Source organism: Meriones unguiculatus, chromosome 6 (genome assembly GCF_030254825.1).
Source record: "Meriones unguiculatus strain TT.TT164.6M chromosome 6, Bangor_MerUng_6.1, whole genome shotgun sequence".
In the NCBI taxonomy this organism is placed as follows: Eukaryota; Metazoa; Chordata; class Mammalia; order Rodentia; family Muridae; genus Meriones; species Meriones unguiculatus.
This window is the reverse complement of record NC_083354.1, coordinates 35713702-35729585: the sequence shown is the minus strand read 5'-3', so window position 1 is coordinate 35729585 and position 15884 is coordinate 35713702. Positions and strand designations below refer to the sequence as shown.

Below are 15884 nucleotides of genomic sequence, written 5' to 3'. Positions count from 1 at the left end.
AAATGGCTAGGGCACCAGATAACTCCATCATTACATCGCTTACGTCTTTGGGAAAACGGATAGGAAACAGGAAAGACAAGTGTTTGACAGATACCCAAGATTGCAAGGTCTGTTGCCTATGGCATCCAATGGTTTGAAGATCTGGGCATATTAAGTTTAGAACAAACAGGAAGAAAATCTTAAACTGAGAATGTTTATGACACCCCAAAATGGCTGCTGGTGCAGCTTTAAATTTCCAATATCTAAACGCTATCAGTGATGTTTCAGGTGTTTATTCTTACTTTTTCTCCCTTCTGTTTTTATTTTATGCTTGTGGAGAGAGGGTCTCATTGTGTAGCCCTAGCTGACCTGAAACTCCATTAGACACACCAGGCTGTCCTTGAATTCACAGAGATCTGCCTGCCCCTGTTTCCAGGGTGCTGGGATTAAAGGCATGCACTACCACCCCTAGCTTAGATCATTATGATGATATCTCACTAGGGCCCCAACCACATTGATGTACATTATTCATGGAGATCCGTATGAAATCACCACATAGGCAGATTCTTACAATACTACAACAATCATGACACAAAATAATGATGGTGCGCAATTTCACGATTTGATATAAAAATTCATCACAGTTTCACATACAAGGTCTCAGACAACACATACTATGTGGCAATGAATAAATGTTGAAATGATGAATATCACGGAAATTGCTCTCCAGGTAGACCCTGGGTATATGCCCCACAGTGAAATTCCAGCAAAGCAGACAAAAGTCACCAGCGATTAGCGAAAAAGTCATCATCCGAGAACCCCAGACCCAGACAAAAAACAAATAAGTAAGGTTCTAGTACACATTAAACCAATGATAACTTTCTGTACTGCCCTAAAACTAAAACTCTGCTGATCTAGTAGAGTTCTAGGCACCAGTCCGTACGTGTGTATCAAGCCCAACACTGCTGACCAGGGAAATTTCCAGACTCTCATGAATGCACTTCCCTTTTTTCAGGCAAAACAGAGTCTTCCACATATGTCCTTTAAACACACGCTCACCGCAACTGAAGAGCTCATTTGTAACTGTACACCCAGGCAAGGAGATTATAACAAGCCAAGACACGGCATGCTTCATTTTTCTAATTGGGCACAAAGAGAGTATAAACCATAATGTGGGGTCTGCTCACTGCAAAGGGCCAGTAGTTAACCTCACATAGTCACACACACCCACGCAAAGGCAGACCTGTGTGCACAGACTCCCTTGTCTGAGCAGGCTTACCTTGGCCATCTGTGCTTGCACGCCATTTGCCTTCAAGGATGCTACTGCTTTCTGTGCGGCTGCAGGACTATCAAAATCTACAAAACCATAACCTGCAAAAATACAAAAGCTGGCATTAGTCACCACAGGCAGCAGGCACACCTCTGTCATGCCGATGGACACAGGCGTACAGTCGGCTCTGAATTCATTTCTTCCAAACAGAACCTGCCTAGACCTGAAAGCTCTCCCGTCTGCAGAACCCACTCAACACTAACCTGGCAGGTTAAGGCAAAGCCTTGCTTCACTGTGCTCTTTTTTCACTGTGTCTACAGCTCTGCTACAAGAGGAAGGAGAATAAAACTGTAAAAATCCTGAAGTCTCTGGAGCTAAAACGCACTTTCCAGACCTTTAAAAGACGATACTCATAAAAGCCACATGAACTGGTAAGTGTGATGTCCACAGGAACTGTCAACTTGATGGGATCTAGAATCACCTAGAAGACAGAGTGCTGAGGACACTGGTGGGGAAATCTCTTTATGACAGTAATGTGGGAAGACCCATCTGACTTGTGGGTAAAAGCATCCCCTGGGAGGGGAGTCCGGATCGCCTAAACCAGAGAGAGCCAGCTGAGCACCCAACACATCTGTTCTGTTTCTTGACTGTGCATGTGATGTGAGCAGCTGCTTGGAACTGCTGCCATGGTGCCTCCTCTACCGTGAGAACTGTGCCGGAAATGGAGCCAGAATGAACCCTTTCCTGGTGAGTTGCTTTTCCCAGGGTAAATTATCATAGTGGCATGTCAAGAAGCCAGGGCGCTGAGGTTCTGGCTGCAGAAGTGCTTGCCATGCAATGGGCAGCCAATACACACGTCTCGGCTGCACAAATAAACAGAGGTCGTGGGTTAGGGCAGCATTTTGAACCTAGCTGACCACTCAGCCCATGCTTCTAAATTAATTAAAGGAGATTGTTTCTCTCAACAGCTTAAATAGTTGATTTTTTTTAGTATTTTGGAAAAAAAAATATAATTTGATGGATACATACGCAGGTATCTAAAAGACAGACACAGAATGGCCATCTTGCTCATATATGGTTGTGTTTGTATGCTTATGTGATCATATATAAATGGTCAGGGAAACGAACAACCAGAACAGTTGCTAAGACATAACAATGAGGAGGAAACAGTCTTCATGCCATCAAGGTGATAGCCATTAGTGCATGGATTCGCCCAACAGCAACGCCACCTGTGATTCTAGCAAAAATGAGGTAGAAGCAGGATAATCAGGAGTCTAATGTCAGCTTTGACTATCTACTGTGTTTAGGACTAGTCTGAAGTACTTGAGATTACATCAAAAAATAAATAAGGAAAAAAAGAAAGAAAGAAAGAAAGAAAGAAAGAAAGAAAGAAAGAAAGAAAGAAAGAAAAGAAAAGAAAAACAATAGCAACTGTGTGTGTGTGTGTGTGTGTGTGTGTGTGTGTGTGTGCATCGTGGTTTGAATGTGCACGTCCACACAGGCTGTGTTTGAACACTTGACCCCCAGCAAGTTGTGCTGCTTGAGAAGGTTACGGAACCTTTAGGGGGTGGAGCCTTGATGAAGGAAGTGCATCACTGGGAGAGAGAGTTGGGCATTTTGTAGCCTGGCCCTACTTGCTGTGCAAGCTCAGCTTCCTGTGTGAAGACGACACTTGAGCAGTCAGCTTCCTGCCCCTGCTGGCGTGCCTTCCCTCCATGACGGACTCTACGCCTCTGGCACTAAGGACCAAAATGAGCACTTTCTCCTGTCGGTTTTTTTTCTCAAGAAATTTTTAACACAGCAACAGAAACAGTTACTAACACACACACATATATATGCACATTATAAATATTACATATGATATACATTGTATATAACTTGTTATATATGACACATACAAACATATAAATATGTATATGTGTATATTGTGTGTGTGTGTGTGTATGTGCTGTGTTCCTGAAAAGCCTATGGTTGTATAAACACATCTTCTTATCCATGAAGACAGGCATCTGTCTTGTAGTTTGAAACTTGCCTCATTCAGGGATTCTGGGCCTTGCCACCAAGGCAAACACATCATTTGGGTGCTGCTATCATCCACCCGACCCAACCTCCAAATAAGAGTGTTTGGAAATTCAATTACCAAGTTGTTTCTTTTAATTAACTTTTTAATTTCCTTCCCTTGAATCTCGTCTTTCTTTTCTCCCTCCCAGCATGTTATCCCAGAGTGAACGAGCTACACAGCAGTGTACGAGCAAGATACTCTCACAGAGCAGGCCCCAGGACGCTGTCAAGTTAGTGCTGCTTATATAGAAGGAAGTGTGTTCTGTAACAAATGGTAATTCTTCAGGTGATAAGAGGGGGAAGAAAAGTGAAGGAGAAAGAAAAGTCAAGAACGAGAGTTATAGGCAAAGGCATAAAAACTCCAAACTTAGACATCGACACAGATCAGGTGCTGTTGCCCACAGACCAGGTGCTGTTCTGAGGGTTTCGGGCATTAGCATTTGGTGAAAGCTTCATTGTGTCACATAATACTGACTCCATGTCCATTGTACGAGAAAACTGAGTGAACAAGTGGCCAAAACAGCCAAAACTCTTAGATGGTCGGGCCACAAATTGAGCCCAGTCTTCACAGAAGCTATCCAGTGCCATACAAAGAACTGTTTCTAGTCCCACCAGAAGCCTGAGACGCGGACGCCCCTCAGAGAGAGGACTTAAATCTCCTCAGATTTTGAAGTTATAAGCTGAGTTGCCGCAATTCCATGAAAGGCTCGCACCAGCTCATTCTCTTTGAGTGTTACTGCCTGGAGGGCCTGTAGTTCTTCACAGGAGGTGTGGGAGGGGAGTAAAGGTTGGTCATCACTCACTCAGAGGCTCACCCTTCTTCTAGTCATGAAGGTCTCCATCAGGCACCTGACCCAGCACAATATGCAGCATGGAGAAAACAGCAGATCTGTTCCCATGAAGCTTATTAACTGAGTTATAGAGAGTCATGACAGAACAGCCAGACCAAGGAATCTGCAGCCATCTCCTGTAGTGCCTTCCCTGAAATCAAGGAAAGCAGGGCACACAGAATGTGCATGTTGATTGTTCAGTGCTGAGAAATCTTTGACAAGTCCTCTCTCTAACTGGAGACTGGATGGTGATGGGAGAGGTTGGCAGGCAGTGGCGGTGGACATGGTTCCAGGACCGTCACAGAAATTCTGACGATAGGGAGCTAGCCACTAAACTGATTGAGTGAGAGGGAGGAAGTGAGTTATATTTTAGAGGGAGGATCAACAAGACTTGATAAAGGATTGATTGATCAGGCTGGGAGTAAGAGAGGTGTAGATGACAAGGATTACTGCTTGGTTGGGTTTTGTGTTCCTTTGACATAATCCCCTGGGTGGGTGAGCCTTGGTTTACTGAAATGAAGAGAGTGGAGGAAGATTCACCAGAAGTGAGGGAAGACTGAAGATACATTCAGTCACAGCAGCTGTGAGAATCTATGCAGCAGGTCACACTGCAGTTGGATACTGTGGTGACTGCCGTTGAATGTCCCCTTGACACAATACAGAGTCGCCTGGATTCTCAATGAGATTCTCCATGAGGGGCTGTGTAGATCGAGTCACCTGTGGCCATGTCTGTTCAGGGATTGACCTTCTTGTATTAACCGAAGTGGGAAGCCTCGGGTCACTGTGGGCAGCACCCCTCCCTAGGCAGGGGTTTGTGAGTTGTGTGAGGGTGAAGAAAGGGGGTTGGGCATAAACAGCAATGGAATGGAGACAAAAAGACACAGAGACACATTAGGCTGGCACTCAGAATAAAGAACAAAATTAAAAATACATATTAAATGGGAAACAGCTTTAAAATGCCAGTTATAGACATGGAAAGAAAAAAAAATCCAGAGTGAGACCTGGGGAAAGCTTCAAGTTTTTACTTGAACAACTTTAGCTCATAGGTCTCAGAGGCAAGTTAGCAGAGAATAAAGACTTAAGCAGCATCGGAGAGGATGGCAGACACAAACAGGAATGTGTCCTCTCATAGCCACCCAAGAAAGAGTCCCCAGAGGGAAGGAGAATCAGCCATTCCAAATTCAGGAGGACATGCTTGAGGAGGTGTGAGAATGCCTGGTGCCCTTAAGAGCACAGATCTCTGGAAGGTGGTAATGACTGAAGTTTGTCTGAGAAGCAGAAGAATTAGGGGAGGAGGAGAGAAAGAGGAGAGACAGATAGGCCTTGGCTAATGGGGAGTGTTGACACAAAATTAGAGAGAAAAAGATATGAAGTCAATGGGTGTTTGTGTGTACATGTATGCATATATACATGTATGTAGAGCCCAATGTCAATCTTAGGTGTCATTCACCAACCTTAGGTGTCAAAGTAGGAGCCACCTACCTTGTTTATTGACACATGATATCTATTCCATATGGAACTTACTGAGTAGGTAAGACTGGGTGGCCAGCAAGCCCCAGGGATCTACCTGTCTCTGCCTCCCAACACTGTGATTACAAAGAAATGTCATCATGCTAAATATTTTACATAGGTACTGGGGATTGAACCCTGGTCCTCATGTTTTCCCTGCAAACACTTTACTGACTGAGCTATCTTTCCATCCCTCAATAGAGCTTTCATTTTCTTTATGATAGAAGTGTGTGTGTATGTGTGTGTGTGTGTGTGTGTGTGTGTGTGTGTGTGTGTGTGTGTCCATCCTTGTATTCCTGTGTGAAATCAAGGTAAGGACCTACTAAAACTCATTTTTGTGTATTGGCCACCTGCTACAGAACGTTACACTTCTTTGCAGTTTTGAAAAACGAGTAGTGAAGATCAAGCTGAGAAGAGACCCAAGCTTCATGGAAACAAGAAAACATTCATAAAATACCCATCTGGGGGAAGGTGCAAGCCCAGGGGCCTCTGGGACAGATATGGCCATGCTGCCCCTGCACCCACAGTCACAGGAAGGAAGAAGAAAGAACATGCTGGCTGAGGTAGTCACCTACCCTGTGCTGTGACCAAGTCCCTGGCAAAAGCAACTCAAAAGGAATAGCTAATCCTGGCTTTCGGCCTAAGAGGACACATTCCATCATGGCGGGGAAGACATGGTGGCAGGAACATGAGAACACTGGTCGTAGAGGACCTCCAGTCGACAGAGAGCACATGGGAAGTGGGAGTTTATAAAAACCACAAAGCCACCCCCAGTGACCTGCTTCTTCCAGCAAGGTCCAACAACCTCCCAATCGGCACCATCCATCAACGTGAGCTTATAGGAGGGATTTGAGACTCGTCACCTGCTATCATTTCATCATCTACCCCTAGTTACTGGAGTTTACCTAAGACTGTGTTTAGTAGATCCTTGTCAAAGTACATAGAAAGCATGTGTAAAATATGTAAACATACAGGAGGGATTACTATGGTTATTAATTAACAGATAAAGATGTCATAATAACATTTTGTTTACAAAAATGCCAAGACAGTGCCAGTGCTGTCAGATATGGCTGTCCCACATTGCAGCACTGCATTACAGCTTCTTTCTTCAGGCTCCTTCCTTCACTTCCAACTCTATATACCACACAGTATATTAGAAAATCAAGATGCGGCTCCTTAGGGCTAGACTCCTACACATGCTTAAGCAATTTCCACAAGGGCACCAAACAGCCTGAGCTTCTCCTCAGGAAATTTACAGCAGAATTCGGGGGGGGGGGGCAGTGACCCCTAGACCCGCAGGCACGACCCCAAACCAACAAGAAGCAAAGACTCTGCATATAGACTCAGAGCAAAGAGAGAATCACAATCAGAGTTGTGGTGTGTTCACTTATCCTTTTACTGGCTTAAATGAGAGTCTGAAGGTCAAAGTGTCTCAAGATACTTCCATTCTGCAAATAAACATGGTGTTTCCAAGGCTTACGAGAGTAAGAGCTACATCTCAGTTGGAAGAAAACAAAATGAAACACAGGGCTGGCTCTTAAAAAAAAATAAAACAAAACAATGATGAGTTTAGAAATGGATAAAAATTGCTTTAATTTGGTTCCAATTTGCTTTCCTTCCTGACAACTAATTAAGTCTGGTAGCAGGCACCTCTGTCTCTGCATCTGGCAGAGGAAGGGAGGTAGAATAATCCAGTCCAGCTCACAGTCTACCATACAGAGCCCAAGGGAAGGCCGGCCAAGGCAAACTCTGCCTGGTGGCTGTGTACCCACCTCCCTCAATTTTGTCATCACACTTGGAGACAGGTTCAAGCAAATTAGATCCAAATGTCACTGTTTACCCCCACATACCCAGAGCTTGTTTTTCTTCCTGGTCAGGGAGACAAGGCCAGCAGCTCGGCAATTAGCCGGAAGTAGAGCGATGGGAGAAAAGGAACTGTGGGATAATTAGGTCACTCTGTGAATTCACTCTTCCATCGACAGGCTTAATCAATGCTTCCCTGAAATGCTTTATGCCTCCTGCACTTACTTAAAGTTTTGTTATTGCATGGTACTACCAGCAGGATGACCTTTTAGAAAAATAATCTATATTAATTACAACTTAACTCTACAGTATCACCAGAGGGGCTTTTGTCTATTTCCTTTCCCGAAGTCATAGGTGACATATTCCAGAGACCTTTATCCTTCAAAAACCATTGTGCAATTACGGGTTTCGAGTTTCATTAAAGTCTCTTTATCACATTCAACAGTTGACTTTAGATTACTGTGTGGCTTATGGTTCTTTATGCTGGCAATTGAACCCTTTTTTTTTTGCCAATATTGGGAAATATTTTTTTGCCAATATTGGGCTTGTTCTGTGGGGCAGGGTTCGCCTGAAAAAAATTTCCCATTTATGTTTGTGGAAACATCTACAGCCACCCAGGGCATTTAGTCTCAGGGTTTTAACTGCACACTGAATTCCACATTATTTGTGTGGCTCTTTGTCTTAGAAGTGATTCTTTTTGTTCTAAGAGTGCCCTCTTAGAACACAGATGATGAGCCAGCTGTGAGTCAAATGTGATTTCTAAACAGAACAAGTGAATGACTTGGCTGAGATTTATGTGTGAAACTAAAGTCCTGCTCCAATGTACCACTGGGGATGCTTAAGCACTCACGTTCCTCTGTGTTTATCATGGCAACGGAGACCTAAGACAATCTCCAGTCCTACTTTAGCTATAATATCTCCAGGAGCCTCAGCCTTTCCTCGACATTCACTGAAGGGTTTTCTATGCGCATTCATCAAGAGGATTCCTGAATATATCAGGGGAAGCAAGACAGTTGCACACAGTCTACCTTGGGTATACGAAAAAGCAAAGATCAAAGACCAACGCCTGCTCAGGTGTAGAAACAGGCAAGTCTTACTTGGTAGAGTAAAAACCCTATCAAACCATCTTCACCATAGTAACCCCAAATCACTTATACTTAGAAATACCCTCAGATTACAACATAGGATCTCACAATTTTATTTGTTAAGGAGAAACCTACTTACTGCCCGTATAAAGGGATACAGTATCAGCCAACTAGCAAACAAGAAAATAAGATGAGAAAATAAGTCTATACAACAGTAGACAGGCTGTGTCACATCAAGGTACCATCCTGTCAGAAAACCATAGCACAAGAAATTAACCTTTAGAAGAGCTTTGGAGACCCCTTTGAACCATGATGTGTCTCTCCTATCATTAAATTTAAAGCATCTACTTCAAAGATAAAAGAAAGCTCAGGTGCTGTAAGAAAAATGCATGTTCCTCCTTGCTGCAGGATGTATGGCATTGTAAAGTTAATAACTTTAAATGTGGTAGAGTCAACATAATTTGCATATGCAAGGACATGCAAAATGGCTGACAGGTCCTGGGGAGACCTCTTCAGTGGGTAAGAAGGCTTGTTGCTGAAGCATGGAGAGCTGAGTTCAAATCTCCCACATGCATCTAAAGTCTGGCTTGGCTGTGCATGCCTATAAACCAATCACTATCAGGGAGGGGACAGGAGGGTCACAGGAGGCTTGTGGCCACCATCTTAGCTCCAGATTCAGTGAGAGACACTGCCTCAAAGGAATAAGGTGGAGAGAGAGCAGAACAACCAGTGTCAACCCTCAGCCCCAGAGTACACACAGGCAAGCACGCCCCTACATTTGCCTACACCCAGGTACTAATAGAAGACCCATCTTCACACAAAGAACTTTCACGCTTTATGAGTTCACATTGATTTTTTTTTATGTGCACAGTTTTATCCAGTGTAGTCAATCAGCCAATCTATGTTCCCCTCATTGAGTCATAATGAGAATAATACACACAGGGTGTGTGTGTGTGTGTGTGTACCTTTCTGTCTCCCATTTTACAGGCACAGTTCATGTGAATTAAGTTAAAAACAAGGCATAGAAAATAGCTGCTCTAATACCTCCAGAAGACAAGCTAGTTACCTAGAATGTAAACTATTGTTTCCAAGTGGGAAAAAACAAAGTGCAATTTGTGCATTACAAAAAAAAAGAAAAAAAGAAAGTGAGGGCTGGGTGAAGGGCATAAGGCTCTCTTGTCCCGCTGAAGAAAACAATTACACAGACAGACAAATTCAGCAAGTAAGGGTGGAGATGGGGGTTTCTGCGTGGCCTCCGCTTTCTCTTCCTGTTCTGCTGCTCCATGCTGTCCTCCGTGGCTGCAGGTTGGCTGTGGTGTCCATCCGTTAACCTTGATGGATGCTGTGGGTGTTGGCTCTGAACACTCCACACCAGCCATGGTGGGGGGGGTGTCACTAAGCCTATGGAGCACAGTGCCTCGGCTTGGCACAGGTTCTCCTCCAACCAGTGCTTGCTTAGTAAGGCCATTTCCTCTGCTCAGTGCCTGGAAGAACCACAGTTACCCATTGTAAGGCCGGAGCAGGGGGAGGGAGAGAGGAATTGGCAGTCGGGGGTTATATCTCCACCGGTTACGCCTGCCCGCTGGTAGCCTCCAGCCTAGAGAGTGGTGATGACAGCATTCTTACAGCCTGCCCCCACCAGAGCCACAAACTCAGGGGCGTTCTTTCACAGGTGCTCCTGACCTCATCCTGTAGCCATCATTCACCTACCATCTTCCCTCTGTTCCAGTGGAAGAGACGCATGGCTCCGACAAGTCACAGACATCTTGGAAATCAGCCTGTCAGCAGAGGAGAGCTTCCTGGAGGCCTGTCTGACATTTGTACCTACACTGGCTGCTCCTCGAATCCCTGCCATGCAATAAAATGATAGCTTGTCGAGAAGACTAGGACATTTCACAGAGCTCCCAAATAATGGTCTGAATCCTAGTTCTGACTCTCAGTCAGAAGCAGTAATTTCTCTCATTTAAAAATAAAGTGTATGGACTAAGGAGGGCAGTGAGTTTGGGGGCCTAAGCTTGAGCTAGCTCAGTATGAGTTCTCATGTAATGTAAACAGAATGAGAGAATGTCCTGCTTTCAAGTGGCACACTGTCACTTTATTTGCTGAATTTGTTTATGTGTCTGTCTCTGTCTCTCTCTCCTTTTTCTCTCTCTCTCACACCCCCACATACAAATAGTTACGAACATGTATCTTCACAAGGACCATTATTTGCATCATTAAATAAAACAGCTCTGTGTGTATGCACAGAGAGCAGAGAGCCCCCTTCCCCTCCTTACCTTCCCACTTGAAGAGTGATCTAGAGACAGATGCTGTTCCTATCACTGGGGGATTGTTGGAAATGCAGCTGTACAGGCTGCCCCTAATCCACTGTGTTAGTCTTTAAATGGTGACATGATCCAAAGCGGCCTATTATATACACACACTGAACATGGATCATGGCAAAATGTTCCATCCAGGCAGTTGCCTGGTATTCTCATGAGACTGCTCAGAGATTGCTGGCTTATCACTGCCTTATCTAGCTCTCCGTGGTCCCCACTCTTCCCACAGCCCCTTTCCAAACACATCTAAGACCCTGTCCATGACAGTTACACTATTTTTCAAGGCCATACGTTCTCTCCCAAGGCAGACCAAACTGGGAAAGAGCATTTGTTGGGAAATCATTTGATGTAGTACAAAGGGTCCTCCCCTACAATCTGGGTTCAGATCCTGCCTCTGCTCTCTCAAAACAACGAGGCCTTAGGCTCAGATCAGTCAACCAAAATGATGGTAAGAATATTACCTAAGGAAAAAATCATGCTGGCTGTAGGCACTGAATGAATTTAAATGTATTCAAAGAAGCTGCCTGGGTGCTTCTGGCAGGTCTCTCTCCTTTGCAGACTTAGCTGAAATCCTAGACTCCTGTTAATTTAGTCATCTTTAAATGCACGGCAAGAGGCAAGCGGAGTAGACATATCCTCCTTTCCCTGTAGAAAATATTCTTATTCTTATATTTTTAAACATGTCACTCCTCAGCTTGAATTTGAAAAGTGGACAGTCAAAAACAGAGCATTGGGCTTCCCCCCAATAGTCTGCTTGAGAGTAACCTCTTGTACATCTTCCCCCTGCTTTTGTGTTTATGAATTGGAGATACAAGCAATTCTGTTTTGTTACAGAGTTCAAATTGGCTCTACATTAATGCATTAAAAAAAAAACAAACCTAACGTTCATTTGAAGAAGCAGGTAACCAATGTGGAATGATTATACAATAAATGTATTATGCAAATTCCAGCAAACATTTCGTGCATACTGGATAAAGAATCAAATTAAAGTCTCATAACCCTCGGAAAATTAAAGTTAGCAAGCACTAGGGTTGACTTGCCCTTGAACACAAAAGCTGCTAAGGGCAGGCATTTCCCCATCATTTCCACAAAACTGAACCACTCTGGAAGTTTCAGATTAAAATAAGAAATCCCTTGGGAGTCATAAAGATCTGCTATTTTTACAGGAATAATTTGCAGCCTCAATTTTAAAGTGTTATGAATTGGAAGGAATGGGCGAACCTCTATGTCATATTTTCAAACTAATATTCCAGATAATTGGCCAGGGGAGGACACCAAAAATTGAACTACAAGAAGGTGGCAGTCAGGTGCACGGGTTGGGTTTGGGGGATCAGCAGAGGGGAGCTGTTTTCCAAAGCTTTTCCAATAACAATCTGAGTGGCAGGCACACAACAGAACCATAGGCTCCTTCGATTTCCCTTCACTTGGTGTAATAAAGGGACACTGCCCTGTTCGGCTCTGCAGCCTGTCTGCCCTGACTGGCACTGAACACTGCAGAGAAATAACAACCACCAAGAATGATAAAGTGGGCAATTTGCGGACATTTGCCTATTGAAGTGCTGAGGTCTGTTGCAAGCACCTCTTTGCATCACCAGGCAAGGTCAGGTGTGAAGATGAAAGGCTGGAAGTCACAATATACGTCCCGATTTACACAAAGGGATGCGCTGTGGGCTGCAGGGCCAAATACAGGCAGCTCATTAATCAACCCCTGCAAATCAATTCCACTTCCTGTCCATCCTTTTTGGGAGGAAAGCAGGAGGCAAATATAAAAATATACCTATTAATTTAACAAGTGCCCAATGAAGATCTTAGAGTTCTAGGTTAGGTGACGTTGTGAGAACAAAAGCTCTATGACAGAGGTCCTCTCTCCTGAGAGGATTTGGAATCCCAGTGAGGACACTGACATTTAACATGAGTGAAAACCCTACTATGTGTGGAAGAATGACAGCTTATTTTTGACTGGGGTAAAGATAGTGGAGAAAGTGACCTGACTTTTCCAAGATTTCCTTTTTCTTTTTCCTCCTATTCTCTCTCATGTATATGTACATGCCTGTGTGTGTGTGTGTGTGTGTGTCTGTGTGTGTGTGTGTGTGTGTGTGTGTGTGCGCGCCTGTGCGCGTGCGTGTATGTACGTGTTTGTGATAGAGATTGGTGTCTGGTACCTTCCTCAATTGCTCTCCACTGTTTTGTTTTACTTTTTGTTGTTTGTTTGTTTGTTTGTTTTGAGACAGGGTCTCTCACTGATCCTGGCGCTCTATCATTGGGCTAAACAGCTGGCCAGGAAGCCCCAGGAATCCGCTGTGCCTGTTTTCCCAGTGCTGTTATTATGTGTGCATTGTGACACATACAAGTGGCTTTTTACAAGGGTACTGGGCAACTGAACTCGGGTCCTCCTGTTTGCAAGGAGAGTACTGTCCACATCTTCACAGCACCCCTACCCTTTCCCCCTTTTTATTCCAAAACTTTTTAGTTAAGGTCACTTAAGGGGAGAAGTCAGGGAAGGGGTTACATAAAATAGCACGGGAACCTTGCCCGGCCATGCATCTCGGAGGCTTCTTAATCTTCACAGCAAATCTCTGCTGTTCTTCCTTCCCTGCTGGACGGATGCTGTTTCCTGAAGGCCACTCTCCACTGTTCCCCGTGACTCAGTGCTCCTCTCCCAGTAAGTCAAAGGTCACTGTATTCTTCCTGTCCTTCTCCACACATGGGTAGTGTCCTTCACAACAATTATATAGCTTTTGTAGCCTACATTTTCTATCACTGACGGCATGATCACATGTATGTGTAAACTAGTCAAGGCCTCCTGACTGTAACCTCAGCAAGTGTAGCCCACCCAGCTCTCTGGGACAAACAGTTCCCCACCTCTTAAAACAGAAAGACATTTTAGATGACACTTGCTCTAAACATATGTCAGAATTACATCCTGGTCTATAGTAATGTGCTTTTGCATAAAACAAGAAAAAATTCTTGATGCATTCATTCATTCATTCTGGTGGGTTTTGTTTTGCTTTTGTTTGTTGGTTGGTTTGTTTTGAGACAAATTCTTACTTTATAGCCCAAGGTAACCTGGAACTCAGAATGTTTCCTGGGCAAGTCTTGAACTCCTCAACAAATCAAACTAAATAACTTTGAGACATGGAAGAAGCCAGATGTGAAAGTCACCAACAATAAAGTAGACTTTGATCACGTGCTATACAATGATCCTTTGGCCGATGGCAGAGCCCTAGTCCTCTAAGGACACACAGTCGTCATGACACAGTCTGGTGGGCTGTCCCATCCAGGAAAGCATGCCTGCCCTCACTGGTACGAGCACACATGAACTCTCCTGAGGACATGTGTCTCAGAATGTGTCCAGATGCATGGCTGGAGGTTCCAGCCTAGCAGGGGAAAGATCTTTGTTCTAAATATGCCAAATGGGCACTGGAAACAATGAGGTCAGCTGTTTAAACCTTTCTATGCTAATGAATCAGCTTCTTTATTTTTTTTCTATTATAAAATTTTGTTTTTATGTATGCTATAATCATTTTTGGTTTTTTATTTTTTATTTTTTAATATACATTTACTATTAGTAGTAGTAGTTACATTTTATTAACTCTGTATCCCAGTTTTATCCCACTCCATCAGTCTCTCCCAAACCCTCCCTCTCTCCCTCATCTCCTCCCTGCCCCTTTCCAAGTCCACTGTTTGGGGAGGACCTCCCCCCATTCATCTGATCCTGTTTTATCAGGTATCTTCAGGACTGGCTGCAAAGTCCTCCTCTGTAGCCTAACAGGACTGCTCCTCCCTTGGGTGGGGGAGGTCAAAGAAATAGCCACAGAGTTCATGCCAGAGACAGTCCCTGTTCCCCTTACTTGAGGGCCCTCTTGGATACTGAGCTACCACAGGCTTCATCCGAGCAGAGGTTCTAGGTTATATCTATACATGGTCCTTGGTGGAGCGTCTGTCTCAGAAAAGACCCCTGTGCCCAGATATATTTGGTCTTTGTGGAGCTCCTATCCTTTCCAAGTCATACAAATTCCCCCTTCATTCATATGATTCCCTGCACTCTGCCGAAGGTTTGTTATGAGTCTTAGTATCTGCTTTGATACACTGCTAGGTAGAATCTTTGAGGGTTTTCATGGTTTGTTTGTTGTGGGGGTGGTTTTGTTTGTTGCTTGAGGCAGGGTCTCATGGAGCCAAAGATGCCTTAAACTTGCTACGTCGCTGAGGATGATGTGGAACTTCTGATCCCCCTGCCCCTGTGTTTCCAGAGATGTGGTGGTGAGCATCACCATGCCCATTGTGTCCAGGGCAACCAAACCAGGGCCTGAAGCTCTCTAGACAAGCTTCCTCCAACTTAATGACAGCCCCAGCTTAGTAACTGGAATTTTATGCTATGTATGGGCTTTCCAGCTAAGATCAGTAACTCATGATTTTCAGATCAATAAAGGGCTTAGTGTCCAGGGCCTCATGTCCAGAGTCTGCCTGGTTTATTGTGACTAACAAAAGGGTCTAGGAACAACATTACTCAGCAGCAGAAAGAAAGTAGGTGAGATACTGACTCATTTTGAAAGGAGAAAACCTAAAAATCTAGATGACAAAGTAATGCTGTTTCAAGAAAGTCAAGGCTCTGTGTGAACCAGATAGGCACAAAGACAGTGAAATCAGTTTGTAAGTCCCGCCTGTAGGCACATGACCTTGGAAATGTGTTCATGCACACACAAACCCATGTCTCAGCACAATCCAGTGTCTCTCCAAAGCTTTTATACTAATTTATATTAATAACTTGGTCCACAACAGCTCCTGAAATCCTTTTTCCCCCAGGATACCAAAGTCTCTAATCTACTAAAGGAATGTTATATAAAATATAAATAAGAGTTTGGAAAACAATTTATGTTCTGATCTTTAAACTGCTGGTGAGAGCAGGATAAATTCCACATCCCCCCTGATCTCCTCTGTATCAGAGTCTTCCCTAGATGATGGGAATCCAGCTCCCTGGGACATGAGTGACACCAGGAAAATGCAGCATCAAAGGCAGGTCCAGGAAAGC

General features: G+C 44.1%; 1 protein-coding gene across 14 annotated transcripts in view; it reads right to left on the bottom strand.

Annotated features, from left to right (window-relative positions):
- Positions 1–15884, bottom strand: part of Rbms3 (RNA binding motif single stranded interacting protein 3) — a 1270324-nt gene that overhangs the window by 365788 nt on the left and 888652 nt on the right. For all 14 annotated transcript variants that reach the window (XM_060385100.1, XM_060385099.1, XM_060385093.1 and 11 more), the window contains one exon: positions 1259–1350. In XM_060385100.1, the coding sequence (XP_060241083.1) occupies positions 1259–1350 (92 nt within the window). The remainder of the gene's footprint in view (positions 1–1258; positions 1351–15884) is intronic.